General features: G+C 71.0%; 3 protein-coding genes across 6 annotated transcripts; all 3 read right to left on the bottom strand.

The window, feature by feature from the left end:
• Nucleotides 1-631: 631 nt before the first annotated feature.
• On the bottom strand, nucleotides 632-2001 carry LOC149521797 (uncharacterized). Its single transcript, XM_089772704.1, is given in 3 exon segments — nucleotides 632-1436; nucleotides 1438-1734; nucleotides 1981-2001. Coding segments are annotated over 3 exon segments (966 nt in total). The 3' UTR covers nucleotides 632-788.
• HAX1 (HCLS1 associated protein X-1) lies at nucleotides 1340-5867 on the bottom strand. 2 transcript variants are annotated; one of them, XM_075907373.2, is made up of 8 exons: nucleotides 5642-5867; nucleotides 4974-5197; nucleotides 3907-4103; nucleotides 3047-3092; nucleotides 2637-2752; nucleotides 2261-2402; nucleotides 2009-2149; nucleotides 1340-1496 (listed from the first exon to the last, which is right to left on the bottom strand). In XM_075907373.2, the coding sequence occupies exons 1-7, from the start codon at nucleotides 5692-5694 to the stop codon at nucleotides 2031-2033; spliced, it is 897 nt and encodes a 298-aa protein (XP_075763488.2). In that variant the 5' UTR covers nucleotides 5695-5867; the 3' UTR covers nucleotides 1340-1496; nucleotides 2009-2030. The 2 variants fall into 2 exon arrangements, with proteins under 2 accessions (XP_075763488.2, XP_075763487.2); XM_075907372.2 differs by having other exon boundaries at nucleotides 1340-2149.
• Nucleotides 5868-6174: 307 nt separating this feature from the next.
• Nucleotides 6175-14196, bottom strand: LOC142819567 (uncharacterized). 3 transcript variants are annotated; one of them, XM_089772635.1, is made up of 7 exons: nucleotides 13036-14196; nucleotides 9033-10503; nucleotides 8520-8685; nucleotides 8222-8320; nucleotides 7885-8125; nucleotides 7692-7814; nucleotides 6175-7233 (listed from the first exon to the last, which is right to left on the bottom strand). In XM_089772635.1, the coding sequence occupies exons 2-7, from the start codon at nucleotides 10022-10024 to the stop codon at nucleotides 7082-7084; spliced, it is 1773 nt and encodes a 590-aa protein (XP_089628761.1). In that variant the 5' UTR covers nucleotides 10025-10503; nucleotides 13036-14196; the 3' UTR covers nucleotides 6175-7081. The 3 variants fall into 3 exon arrangements, with proteins under 3 accessions (XP_089628761.1, XP_075763685.2, XP_089628763.1); XM_075907570.2 differs by having other exon boundaries at nucleotides 7692-7811; XM_089772637.1 differs by having other exon boundaries at nucleotides 7095-7233; nucleotides 7692-7756.
• Nucleotides 14197-14232: the final 36 nt, after the last annotated feature.

Below are 14232 nucleotides of genomic sequence, written 5' to 3'. Positions count from 1 at the left end.
CCGTTTGGTGCTGGCTGGGAGTCGCTCTGGGCTGGGGAACAGGGGGGCGCTAGTCCCTCTGGGAGGGGAGGCCCCGGGGGCCAGAGGGAGGGGAGGCCCCGGGGGCCAGAGGGAGGGGAGGCAGGCGGCTGAAAGCCGTGAGAGGCGCCGTCCCAGAGGTGGAGGGACAGACCCCCAGGTGGGAGTGGGCCCCCCCAGAGCGGGTCGCTGCACTGGAGGGGGCCCCTGAGAAGGGCCTGCCGCACTGGAGAGGTGGATTCCACCAGGAGCCGAGGGGCCAAGCGTGGGCACGACCTGCGAGCCACGACAGGAGGCCAGGCAGCGAGGTGCCCATGGTGCCAGCTGCAAAAGGGGCCGGCCCCCTGAGAAGTGCATGCTGGGAGCTGTAGTCTCCACTGTCTGCAGCTCCACAGAGCAGTGGCCCCAGGTAGCTGCCATGGCCAGTTCCACCCAGCCTGGGGCGGGGGGGGTAGGGGCTGCAGCGGCCAGTTCCACCCAGCCTGGGGCGGGGGGGTAGAGGCTGCAGCGGCCAGTTCCACCCAGCCTGGGGCGGGGGGGTAGGGGCTGCCATGGCCAGTTCCACCCAGCCTGGGGCGGGGGGGTAGGGGCTGCAGCAGCCTGCACTGCACAGCCCAATGGGGGTGCGCTGGCCTCAGCCCCCGGAGGCAATTTGCATAGTACCCAGGATGCTTAGCGCCTCACAGGGTGGGGCCAGACTGGGCAGCTCACCAGGGAGCGAAATCAACAGGGCTCCTGGGAACCTGTTTGCCCCCCCCCCCACCCCAGCATCAGGCCAGGGCTTGGACAGAGACGCCCCCCCCTGCAGGGCTCCCAGCACGGGACCGGGGCAGGGCAGCAACCGCCCCCGTTAGCCAGGGGCTTAGGGAGCACAGCCCACCCCACCGAATGGGCCGAGCGCTGCACAGGCCCCGCTGGCCCAGCCCTGGGCTCCCCCCCAGCCCGCAGGCAGGGCCAATGGAACCCGCCCTGGCAGGCTCACGAGGGGCCCGGGGAGGCCGCCACAGGGCTACTAGCTGGCAGAGGAAGAGGGGGTGCAGGCAGGGGCGCGATGCCCCCACACCCCTCCGCCCCGGGAGGCTCCAGAGCGATACCCCGCTCCCCACCCCAGGCTCCGTGCCGGCAGCGGCCACCTTGCGCCCCTGGCTAAGGCTCCCAGAGCCACCCATGCCCATCACCTCCCCCAGCGGGTGCCAGCCCTGGGCCGAAGGCAGGCCCCTCCCGCAGCGCATCCCGGCCCGCTGGGAGGGGAGGTGCCCGTCTCCCGTAGCCCAGGACCGGCTCCCTCTGTCCCAGCCCCCCCCGGCAGCGCACACCACCGTAGCATAAATAGACTTTATTCCTCTGTGTGCACACGGCGCCCCCCCCAGGGGCAGGAGGGGACAGCAGCTCCGTGGTCACCCGGGAAAGCAGGCAGGCAACCCGTCCAGCACAGGGCCTGGCGTAGCCGCGGTTTGGCTGCTCGGGCTCAGACACGCCTGGAACACAGGGCAGCTGGGTGAGAACGCCTCCCGGAGCCCGCCCCCTTGCAGACACTGACAAGAGCCAGGGTCCCCGCCAGCCAGGGCAGGGCACACCTGCTGGGCTGGCAATGGGGCTGCGCCGCCAGCTGGCCAGCCCCCACCTCTCGGACCAGCTGTCCCCATCGGAGAGCCCCCCCGTGGCTGCGGCTGCTGGCCTCGGCGCTGGGCCAGTCAGGGTCTGCCAGCAGGGGCCCTAGTCGTGGGGGCTGAATCCAGGAGCCCTGAGCTCCCTCCCCAGATCGCTGCAGCTGGCAGCCTCCGGCCTCCCCTTCCCACACGGGAAAGGCTCTGGAGTGGTGCTCCGCCGGTCCCCCCGCTGCGGGGCAGCCAGCCAAGCCTCAGTGCAGCGAGAGGCAGGGGCGCCCGTCTCCGGGAGCTTAGTCCCCCGGCACTGCCCGCCGGAGAGACGCCCTCTCCCAGGGCTAGGAAGCAGGGACGCCTGTGCCCGGTGTCCTGGCATTACGTACGGGGCTGCCAGGGAGGCCAGGGCTATCGGCTTGAGAACCAGCTGCGGAAGAAGGTCTCCAAGAGGGAGAAGGGGTCGCCCAGGCCCGGGGAGCGAAGGCCCCCCTGCTGCTGCCAGTCGCCCACGAACTGCGCCAGCTCCCCTGGGGAGAAGGAAGGGGTCAGTGCAGACGCGGGCTCCCAGTGCCCGGGAACCCTGCCCAGCCAGCCCTCCTCCCAACTCCCCTGCTGGCTCCCAGCCCTGCCCCACTCACCATCATCCAGGACAGTCGCCTCCTCCCGAGGGTCCTCGCCCTGCCCGCCCTCTTGGGGGGTGCCCCTGGCCACTGTGCGCCGGGTGACGGTGGTCTCTCGGTGCCCCTGGCTGTCCTGCACCGTCCGACGCTCCTCCACGCTCTGAGGACAGGAGGCAGGTGGTCAGCGCACCCGGCCCCGCACCGGGCAGGACAGGAACTGTGACGGAGCCGGGAGCCAGGGTGTGTCCCAGCTAGGACGAGCACCCGCCTGCAGGAGCCTCACCGAGCACGCCGGGCCCCCATGAGCGAGCCCCTAAGGAGAGACGAGGAGACAGCCCCGCCCACCACAGCCCCCCCGATCCCTGGCCCTGCCCCATGTGCAGAGGGCACTCACCCCATCGGGCCTGGTCACCGTGGTGACGGACACGCTCTGGAAATACGAGGGGGCCTTGGGCTCGCCGGCTCTCAGCACCGTCTCCAGCCCCTCCGAGGAGACCCGGGAATCCAGATCTGGGGGGACAAGAGCGCATGGGGCAGGGCAAAGCTCCAGGACCCCTCTGGGAAGGGCCCAGGAGAGAGCAGGGCTCTGGCAGCAGCAACATGGAGACGCGTCTCACCTGCCAAGCCACCAGCCGGGGCGCTCACCTCGCACGGAGCAGCCTGGCTCCGACACCGCCCCTCAGCCCAGGGAACCCGGACCAGCACCTGCCGCAGCCAGCGCAGCCTGGCCTCCTGGGGGCCCAGCTGCACCCCCCTCCCCTCCCGCTCAGACCCCCACGCTGCCCCCAGCCCGGCCACACTGACCTTTGTCCTCTCTGGCGCTCGGGGGAGCCGGCCGCATCTCTCCCAGCTAGGAGGGAGAGCAGAGCGTTACGGGGCGGGGCATTTCAACGCGCACAGCAGCGGCCTCCAGCCTGAGCACAGGATCAAGTGCAATGTAGATCTACCTCCAACCCAAATACCCTGGCCCCGCCCCTTCGCTAAGGCCCCGCCCCTCCTCCCTCCCTTTCACCAGGCGGGGGCAGAAGGATGTGGAGTGAGAGGGGCTCTGAGCTGAGCCTGGGGCAGGGAGCTGGGGTGCAGGAGGGGGTCACGACTGAGGCAGGGGTTAGGGATTCTGGCTCCAGCTGGACACTACTTGCCTCTGGTGGCTCCCAGGGGGGGGTGCAGTGGGGCTAAGGCCCTGCCCCACTCAGCACCCCTGCCCTGGCCCTGCCCAACTCACCAGCAGCCAGCCAACCCCTCCATCCCAAGCCCTGTACCCCTCCCCATTGTTCTGTGGAGACAGGAGACAGGGTGGGAGGGGGGCACCCTGACATCAGCGCCCCTCCTCCCCCCGCCCAGAAAACAGGAAGGGACAGCGGCAAGGCAAAGGGCAGGAGACAGCAGCGGTGGGGGTGGGGGTGGGGCAGCTGAAGCGCTGGCATGTGACAGCCTCTTGGCCAAACCCGTCAGGATCCCGTCGAAGGCGCCAGGATCTACCGGTGGGTCCCGATCGACTGGCTGGTGACCCCCGGGGCTGCTGGCGGCTTGGTACAGACCTGCCTGGCCTCCTGGGGCGGCCCGTGACTGCCAGCTGCTGCCACCCGAGGAGTTAGGTACCCAGAGGGGGCTGCTGGGAGACCCGGCTGCTTTCCTGAGCCAGAGCCTGCGCTGTCACTCACCCCAGCAAACGGCCTCCAAGGCCTCGTGCCTGGGGCTGCCAGGCCCGCATCGGCCTCTAAGTCTCCCCCAGGCCCCGGGTCCTCTGGGGAGCTCCTGGGCCGGCGGCTGTCCGGGTATTTGAGCATCGCGTCCCGCAGCGCCTGCCGCGTCTGCTCCTCTCTCGGGTGGCCCGGGGCAGGCTCAGGGGCAGGCAGCTCTAGGGAGGAGAGAGGAAAAGCGGCACGTCCCTACCCTGCCCTCCGAACAGCCCTGAGCTGTGACACGGCCCCCCCTGCTGCTGTCCCCCCCCACGCTACCCCCCCCAGCTCCACCAGTGCCCCCTGGGCCTGCCCCATAGCCCCTGGTACCCCAGCTCCACCAGTGCCCCTCAGACCTGCCCCACAGCCCCTGGTACCCCAGCTCTAGGGTACCTCCCACCCCCAGCTCCACCAGTGCCCCCTGGGCCTGCCCCATAGCCCCGGTACCCCAGTTCTAGGGTACCTCCCACCCCCAGCGCCCCTCAGTCCTGCCCCACAGCCCCTGGTACCCCAGTTCTAGGGTACCTCCCACCCCCAGCGCCCCTCAGACCTGCCCCACAGCCCCTGGTACCCCAGCTCTAGGGTACCTCCCACCCCCAGCTCCACCAGTGCCCCCTGGGCCTGCCCCATAGCCCCTGGTACCCCAGCTCCACCAGTGCCCCTCAGACCTGCCCCACAGCCCCTGGTACCCCAGTTCTAGGGTACCTCCCACCCCCAGCGCCCCTCAGTCCTGCCCCACAGCCCCTGGTACCCCAGTTCTAGGGTACCTCCCACCCTCCAGCTCCGCCAGTGCCCCTCAGTCCTGCCCCACAGACCCTACTATCCCTAGATGCTTACTCCAGATGGCGTCAGCCATAAACGGCAGTGGCTAGAGCTGCAGTGTCCAACCAGATCTGAGGCAGTACTCACACTGTGTGGCTGTTGTGTTGGACACCCCGGAAGAAACCACAGAGCCCTCTAGCTCAGAGTCCCACACAGGGAAAGCCTGGCAACCATCCCCTCCCCCTGCCCGGTCACGGCCCTGCACCCCGCCTGGCGCAGCGCTCTACCAAAGGGCTGGTGGGGCAGGGTCCAGGCCCCCATCTCGTTGAACAGCTCGTTAAAGTCGCGGAAAAGCTCGTCGAAGCCGAAGTTGTCGTGGAAGCGCATCCCGCCGAAGCTGAACCCAAAGTCCTCGCCGGGGCCCACCCCAAACGAGGGGCCCGCCTCTTCATCCTCGTCCTCCTCCTCCTCCTCGTCCCGGGTCATGCCCCCGAAGAAGGGCTCCCGGGGCCTACGGGAGGGGAGACGGCGTCACGGCAAAGCGCGTTTGGGGACAGCGGCGCCCAGGGGCCCGTCCTCAGGGCTCGGACCGGGGGGGGGGGGGCCCGGGGGGGGTTGGGGGGCGGGGGGCGGGCGGGGGGCGGGGGGGGTGTCGGGGGGCGGGGGGGGCTCCCGGGGGGGGGCTATGGGGGCGGGGGGGGGGGCTGGGGGCGGCCCGGGGGGGGGGGGGGCGGGGTCGGCCGGGGGGGGGGGGCTCGGCCCGGGGGGGGCCGATGGGGGCGGGGCTCGGCCGGGGGGGGGCGGGGGGGGCGGGGGGGGGGGTGAGGTGGGGGGGGGCCGGGGGGGGGCTGGGGGGGGACCGGGGGGGGGGCCCGGGGCGGGGCTTGGGGGGGGGGCTCGGGGGGGGGGGGGGGCGGGGCTCGGCCCGGGGGGGGCGGGCTCCGGCGTCTCGAACCTGCGGCCGCGGGGGAGGCCGAGGAAGCCGCGGAACAGCTCGTACAGACTCATCCGCGGCTGCCGTAAAGCGCGCCGCGGCTCCGTCGTTCTGATGCAAAGCGCCGCTGCCGTCACTTCCCGCCAGGCCCGCCCAGTGTCGCGGGGAAGCGATGGCGGCCCGATCGACGCCACGCCGCCGTAAAGCGACGCCGCCTACGTCGCACTTCGATTCCCGCCTCGCCACCGAAAACCGAGGCCGCAGTCATTGCCCTTCTGCCGTAAACCGAGGCCGCCAGTGCGGCCGTAAAGCAAACCACTCACGTGTCGTACAAATGACTTTATTCTGAGTCCCGCTGTTGTTTGGGTCGCGGGGGCGGGGCTTAGCGGGACACGTGGGATTCCAGCCACGCCCCCAAACGACAAACGTTACAGGGTGTAACAAAGCGGACACACGTGCCACGGTTCTGCCTTGTGCGTGCTGGGCCCTGGCCCCCCCCAGCCCCCCCCGCCCCCCCCCCCCCCCCCCCCCTGCCCCCCCCCCCCCCCCCGAGATTGGGCCCAGAAGCACGTGGCCAGTCTAGACGCGATTTTGCACAGGAGGGCTCCAAGCACCATTTTAGCCATCGGGGCTTTTTTGCGCAAAACAGCTCCCCCCCCCCCCCCCCCCCTCTACACTGGCCCTGGAGCAAGGGGGCTTCTTCCCCAGCCGGAGCAGGGAGGGATTTGCGCAAGAAGCGCTGATTTTGTACATTACAGACTCAATGCTCTTGTGCAAACTCAAGCGGCCAGTGTAGACAGCTGGCAAAAGCGGCCGCTCTTGAGCAAAATCTTGCCAGTCTAGACGTACCCAGCGAGTTTATTGCTTCTCCAGGATACAGCACAGCACAGATGTCATCTGGTCACAGGACAGGCCTAGGATGCCTCAGCCCCCCTTGAGATGGGGGATCCCAGCCCCTTTCCCTAGGCTGCTTCCTCCATGATACCAGACAGAAACTAACCAACTCTCCTCCAGCCCTGCCCCCCAGCCAGGTGCTGGTCTCCCCCTCCTCCCTTTGTCTCTCCCTGGGGGGCTGAGCCTGGGTGTCTGGGTTAATCCACATGTGGGAGAGTCAGTGAGAATCTCCCATCCCAGCGCAGGGGGTCCCCGGGTCACAGAGCAGACAGCCCCCCCACTACGGCACAGCAGGGCACAGGCCTGAGCGAGTCAGGGGCCTGTGGTGCTGGATCCCACCCCAAAGTCAGGCCCCTTGTGTCTGCCCCGCCCCACGGGGTTTGTCGCTGCTCTGAGGGGCTCCCCACAGACAAAGGCAGGAGCATGTTCTCTGCTGTACGGGCAGGGAAACTGAGGCCCAGCCCTGAAAACACACACACACACACACACACACACGGCTGTGTGGGCACCCCAGCCATCCAGCGCCGTTGGGGGCTCAAATCCAGGCTCCGGGCGGATCTCGGGCCATCAGGGCTTCCCCCTCCTCAGCAGGAGCTGGACGGGCCCCGGGGGCAGGGCCCTGATGAGCTGCCAGGCCTCCAGCCGCATCAGTCCCTGCAGGCTCCTCTCCCCCAGCTGGAGCAGCTCGTCGCCCGGCTGCAGGAGGTCCGTGGGGCCCCCTGGAGGAGACACCCAGCTGAAGAGCCACGCTGGCTTGGACCCGGATCGAGGGGCTGCTGATGTGCTGGGGCCGTACGGGGCCCACGGGCATCCAGAGTGGTGCAGCAGACTCAGGGGCCCGGGGAGAGTCCGGGGGGGGGGGCGCTTTTTCTCTGCTTTGTCCCCTTTGGGGGTTGCAGGGAGGATAGAGTCCGGCACCCTAATGACACAGTCGCTGGGCCCCAGGGCAGAGGTGGCTGGGAGCTGCCCCAAGCCGGGCCCAGCCCCCGAGCCAGCCTCCCCGCCATGACTATCTCCCTCCCCCCATCTCTGCCAGCTCTGTGGCCCTGCAGACCGTGCTGCTCAGGGGGCACAGGGCCAGTGGGACTGGGGTCTCTAACCCGCCACTGGCCAGAGTCCCCAGACCTGCTCCACATAGGACCCCCCCCTCCCCCCCAGCTTCCTCCTGGTGTCTCACCCTGGAAGATCTTCTTGACAGTCAGCGGCCTGTCCCCCTGCAGCGACCCCAGGCCCCCGGCCAGGCTGAAACCAAGCCCATAGGCACCTTTCAGCAGCTGCACGGGCATCACCGTGGCGCCTGCTGGGGACAGACGGAGCCGTCAGCCGTCAGCCGTGCCCTGTCAGCTCCGGGCTGCTGGGCCCTGCCTCACCTGGAGCGGACGGAGGGGGCCGCGGGCCCGGTGCTGAGGGGGGACCGTTGGGGAGCCGGTCCACACCCCGCTTGCGCAGCACCACGATGGCCTGCCGGGCGGGCCGGGCCCGAAGGAGGGCTCGCTGCGCCTCCCCGTGGCTGCAGCCCGTCAGCGTGTGCCCGTTGATGGACAGGACCTCGTCCCCCGGCTGGACGGTGCCCGCCTGGGCGGCCAGGCCGCTGGCGAAGACGCGGTGGATCTGCAGGGAAGCCAGGCGTGAGCCCCTGGGCGAAGGCTCCTCTCCCCGCTCCTACCCCGGCCCAGGCGGCTGGGGCCCCGGGCCCCCGGCACTCACCGTCACCCTCTGGCGCTGGTCGCTCCCCCCCACGATGCTGAAGCCCAGCCCGACCCCTTCGTCCTTGTGCAGCACGACCACCTGGATCCCCTGCGGCTGCTGCGGGGAGAGGGGCGGTCAGGGGGGGGGGGCTGCGGCCCCGTGTGCGCCTGGGCTGGGGAATGCCCCCAGGCCGCAGGATCAGCCTCGCCTGCCCGGCCCCACGGGGCTCTGATCCCCCCAAGCCGACTCGGCCCTGCTGGGGCTGCCTGCAGGGGACGGAGGAGGCAGGGAGGGGGTGGATGGAGGGAGAACGTACCTCCAGGCTCTCTGCTCCCAGGCCCTTCACCTCCTCCAGCAGCTGCTCCAGCTCCTGGGCCGGGATCAGGGACACCCCGGACAGGCTGGAGTTGAGGGAGGCCGAGCAGCCCTCTTCCAGGGACGCCTCCTTCCCGTCCAGGCCAAACTCCCGCAGCTCAGCCAGGCTGGGGGCAGGAGAAACCCCATCACAGCCAGGTGCCCGATTGCTCCGCCACAGTGCCCCCCCGCGCCCACCCTCCACCCATGCCCACCTGCAACCTGCCCCCCACCCCCACCTCCCAACCTGCCCCTGCCCCCAGCACTGCTCCTACCTCCCCAGGCTGCAGGCACCCTGCACCGCCCCCAGCTGCCCCACAAAGGCCCTGTCCCAGACTCAGACCCCAGCTACCCTGGCTCTGGTTCGGGGAGGGGGCCAGGCTGGCAGGCAGGATGGCTCAGGCAGCTGGGGGGAGAGGGGGGAGCAGGGCAGACCCTGGGGCACCCCATAGCTGGCCCCCGCCCGCCTGCCCACCTGAGGGTGAAGCTCCTGCCGTCGGGCTGGCTCTGCTCGCTGGGGGCGGTGAGGGAGGACGCCGTGGAGTCAGAGTCCTCATCGGAGTCCCCCAAGCCCCAGGGAGTGGGGGGCAGGGCCGGGGGTGGCCCTGGAGCCCTGCCGTCCGAAGGGAGCGGCGAGGACATCAGGGGGCCGGGCCGGGGCTGGTGGCTCCTGAATGGCCCCCCAGCCAGCCCAGCCCGTGGCCGCCCCTCACCAGCTGCCCCCCCCGCCTGGGCTGCCTGGGCTCTGCCTGCGTCTGAGGGGGCCTGGGGCAGCCCCAGAACTCTGGCTCCTGCCCTCAGGGCCCCCAGGCCAAGGGCTCTACTGCTGCCGTCCCTGGCACCCTGGGGCTGGGCACGGCCCGAGGGCCCTTCCCCTTTGCTGGGGGCCCCCGGCTCCTGCTCCCTGGCCCACGCTGCCCGGCTTTGCTGGGGCCCGGCTGCTGGGGCCCCCGTCAGCCCCGCTCCGGCCTGGGGGGCAGTGGCTGCGCGGGGAGCCTGGCTCGCCCCAAGGCACAGCTCGTAGGCGCGAACCTGCTCCCTGACCGAGTGGCCTGGCCTCACGCTGGGGCCCCGCTGCGCCTCAGCTGCTTCCCCCTGCGCCCCGTGGGCTGGGGGCCCGGAGCCGCTGGGGTGTGGGGAGGGGCCCCTGCGGGGGGGGCCCCTCGCCTCACTCCCGCCGGGCGGCCAGGCCCTTCCACTGGGCTTCAGCTCCTGGCCCCCCCTGGCCCGGGCCTGGGGACCGGGGCCCTCGCTCGCCGCCAAGCTGTCCTGGAAGAGCCTGATGCGCTCCTGCAGGCTGAGGCACGGGAGGCTCGGGCCCCTGCGGGCCGACGGCTCCTGCAGGGGCCTCACTCGGAAAAGGGGGGACGGCCCAGGCCCCGGCGGGACGGCCCAGCTCCCAGCTCGCCCAGGCCTGGCTCCGGCAGCCCAGCTCCTCAGCGGCCGTTGGGCAGGGGCCGGGTCCATCCCCAGGCTTAGTGGGAGAGCGCCGAGTCTGTCCCACGGGGCGGCTCAGGGATCCCTCCAAGCTGGGCCCGCTGGATCCGTCAGCTCCCCCCAGCCCAGCCCGGCACATTCATCTGCCACGCGCCGGCCCCAAGGCGTCTCCTGCGCTGGGCTCCTTCTCAGAGCGACGGAGCCTCCCGGCCTCGCCCGCCAGAACCGGGGCAGCCACGGAGCCTCCCAGCCCGCACCGGGGCAGCCACGGAGCCTCCCAGCCCGCACCGGGGCAGCGACGGAGCCTCCCAGCCCGCACCGGGGCAGCCACGGAGCCTCCCAGCCCGCACCGGGGCAGCCACGGAGCCTCCCAGCCCGCACCGGGGCAGCCACGGAGCCTCCCAGCCCGCACCGGGGCAGCCACGGAGCCTCCCAGCCCACACTGGGGCAGTGATGGAGAAGACGCCGCCACCCACAGGAGGCCCTGGGCCGCCGTGTCCGTCCTGGGCCTGTGGGAAGCAGAGACAAAAGGGGGTTTCAGGCCCCGGCCCCAGCTCGGTGGCTGCAGCAGGGCTTGGCCGTGTAGACAGAACTGCCTGGCATGGGAGGGAGCCATTTAACCCGTGTGACCAGGGGAAGTATGGAGCCCGAGGGGGGGGGGGGGGAGGTGGCAAACTCCAGTGACTTTGGTTGCCTGGGCCAGAGAGGAGGCTGGGGGAGGGGCAGGCAGCACCCCGGCAGGGGAACCAGGACTCCAGCCACACGTGTGGATCCTGCATCCACAGGAAGCAGGGCTGGGTTCAGCCATTGCTGGGATGCTGCCACCTCTGGGGTGCCACCAGGCAGCTGGAGAACAGGGCAGCTGGGAGGGTCCTGCACCCAGAGCCAGGTGGTGTTAAAGGGGAAACGGAGTCTTGTGAAAACCAAACGGCAACAGCTGCTTGGTAAGGAAAAATAAAACGGGGCTTTTGTCCAGCTGCAAGTTTACAGCCTCCCCCCCGCCCCCGGCCAACGGGCACCTGCCACCCACACACCATGGGCATCGGCTACCCCCCCCGGCCAACGGGCACCTGCCACCCACACACCATGGGCATCGGCTACCCCCCCGGCCAACGGGCACCTGCCACCCACACACCATGGGCATCGGCTACCCCCCCCGGCCAACGGGCACCTGCCACCCACACACCATGGGCATCGGCTACCCCCCCCGGCCAACGGGCACCTGCCACCCACACACCATGGGCATCGGCTACCCCCCCGGCCAACGGGCACCTGCCACCCACACACCATGGGCATCGGCTACCCCCCCGGCCAACGGGCACCTGCCACCCACACACCATGGGCATCGGCTGCCCCCCCCGGCCGACGGGCACCTGCCACCCACACGCCACGGGCATCAGCTACCCCCTCGGCCAACGGGCACCTGCCACCCACACACCACGGGCATCGGCTACCCCCCCGGCCAACGGGCACCTGCCACCCACACACCATGGGCATCGGCTACCCCCCCGGCCAACGGGCACCTGCCACCCACACACCATGGGCATCGGCTACCCCCCGGCCAACGGGCACCTGCCACCCACACACCATGGGCATCGGCTGCCCCCCCCGGCCGACGGGCACCTGCCACCCACACGCCACGGGCATCAGCTACCCCCTCGGCCAACGGGCACCTGCCACCCACACACCACGGGCATCGGCTACCCCCCCGGCCAACGGGCACCTGCCACCCACACACCATGGGCATCGGCTACCCCCCCGGCCAACGGGCACCTGCCACCCACACACCATGGGCATCGGCTACCCCCCCAGCCAACGGGCACCTGCCACCCACACACCATGGGCATCGGCTGCCCCCCCCGGCCGACGGGCACCTGCCACCCACACGCCACGGGCATCAGCTACCCCCTTGGCCAACGGGCACCTGCCACCCACACACCACGGGCATCGGCTACCCCCCCCGGCCAACGGGCACCTGCCACCCACACACCACGGGCATCGGCTACCCCCCCGGCCAACGGGCACCTGCCACCCACACACCACGGGCATCGGCTACCCCCCCCAGCCAACGGGCACCTGCCACCCACACGCCACGGGCATCGGCTACCCCCCCCAGCCAACGGGCACCTGCCACCCACACGCCACGGGCATCGGCTACCCCCCCCAGCCAACGGGCACCTGCCACCCACACACCATGGGCATCGGCTACCCCCCGGCCAACGGGCACCTGCCACCCACACACCATGGGCATCGGCTACCCCCCCCCGGCCAACGGGCACCTGCCACCCACACACCATGGGCATCGGCTACCCCCCCGGCCAACGGGCACCTGCCACCCACACACGATGGGCATCGGCTCCCCCCCGGCCAACGGGCACCTGCCACCCACACACCATGGACATCGGCTACCCCCCCCGGCCAACGGGCACCTGCCACCCTCACACCATGGGCAGTGGCTGCTCTTCCCCCCTCCCCGCCCCAGCTGCCCAAGTCCAGGGAAGGCTCTGCCCAGACCCTTCAGGGTTCTGCGCCCCAGTGCCCCAGATGCAAGTGGCATTCAGCCTGGCGGGGGGGGGGGGGGCTGTGGGCAGAGCCCCAGGGGCAGGTGGCTCCTGGCTCACTGGGAAGCTGCCCCGTGTGCGGCGAGTGAGGGGTGGGAGCGGGGCAATGGGCCAGAGCTGGCTGTTGAGGGCAGGGGTTGCCCCCCCCCCCGCCTGCCGGGGAACAAAGGGGGGTGATGGGAGCCGCCTCCAGGGGGATTTGTCCAGGAGCCGGGGGGGCCCAGAGCAGGGCCTGGCTGCTTCCCTCACAAGGCCCCAGGACGCTGCACGCGGGGCTGATCCAGAAAGTACCCCCCCTCCACCACTAGCAGCCCCCCCCCCCAGCCTGGACCACTCGGCCCCAGCCAGAGCCGGGGGGGGCGGGGGGGGGTGAACCGCCCAGTTCTGGGCTGCAAAGCAGCTTGGGGCAGAGCAGGGAGTCTCCCGCCAAAACACACCCGAGGGGAAGGGGAGGGGGAGGGGGCGCGGAGCCGGCCTTACCTCGCAGGGGAGCCCAGCCGGGGCAGTACCTCCCCCTTAGTGGGGCACTGCCAGGCGGGCTGGAGCCAGAAGAGGCCCTTGCGCGGCCGTGCACCTGGGGGGGCTGAGCAGCGTCTGGGTGGAGAGCGGCCCCCAGCTCCCCACGGGCAGCTCTGTGCACCTTGCGCAGGACTTCCTGCCCGCCTGCTTCCGCTGGGCCACGGCTTCCCTTCCCCCAGCGCCCCTCCGGGGCTGCCCTCCAGCTGTGCGGGGAGGGGCTGCCAGGAACACAGCCCCCCGCCCCCCCTCAGCCTGCCGCCCAGCCGCATGGCTTTGGCCCTGTGCATCCTGCTGCCACGTGCGCCACAGGGCAGGACAGAGGGGCCTGCATCAGCTGGGGGGCCAAGGAGGGCGGGGGCGGAGCCACACCCAGCCAGGGACCAGGGCCACCCAAGAGGCTTTTAGCCACCACTTACCAGCCCAGTGCCCTAAGGGCGGTGGCAGCCATCTGGGACCCCGTCCAGCTGAGATTCACAGCCCACCCCAGCATGCAGGGGAGCGGTGGGCACCTGCCCCTCCCAGCACACTCGGTCAGTTAGGTGCTAGGAAACGGGGCGAAGGCAACACCCTGCAAGTCTGTCTTGGAGCTAGCGGGGCCCCGGGATGCCAGCACCGCCCCCCAGCAAAAGGAACCACGGGCCTGGCCTGGCCCTGCACTGCCAGGGGACCAGGCCGTGAGCGTGACTGACAGGGGCTTGCTGGTCTGTGGGCGCCAGGCCTGTGCAACTGAGCCGGGGCTGGGTGGGCGCTGCACCCCAAGCCCCACAGCCCCCAGGGGATCCCGCAAACAGGCTCAGTTGGTCCATGCAGCTGAGGCGAGCCAAGCACCTAAACCCAGCTCAGTGCAGGTGCCCGGCCTGGGAGCCAGCATGTCCTGGAGAGCCGGCCCCGCCTGCCCGCTGCCGGGAAGTTGGCCTCTGGGCAGCAGCCTGGCTCCCCCGCCCTCCCCTGCAGCAGGGGGACCCTTCGCAGAGTCAGGGTCAGGCCTGCCCTCTGGCCATGGCACGCAGGAGGCAGCCGGGGCAGGGCCCACCCACAGCAGAGCCCTGCCCCCGCCAGCCCATGGGCGGAACGTGCCTGAGGCGTGTGCTGGAAGGAGCAGGGATGCTGGGGGAGGGGACGGGCCTGCCAGCAGCTGTACACACCTAGACATGAACA

This window comes from Pelodiscus sinensis, chromosome 22 (assembly GCF_052426305.1).
Source record: "Pelodiscus sinensis isolate ZL-2025 chromosome 22, ASM5242630v1, whole genome shotgun sequence".
In the NCBI taxonomy this organism is placed as follows: domain Eukaryota; kingdom Metazoa; phylum Chordata; order Testudines; family Trionychidae; genus Pelodiscus; species Pelodiscus sinensis.
The sequence above is the reverse complement of the archived record's forward strand: the minus strand, read 5'-3'. Positions and strand labels throughout refer to the sequence as shown.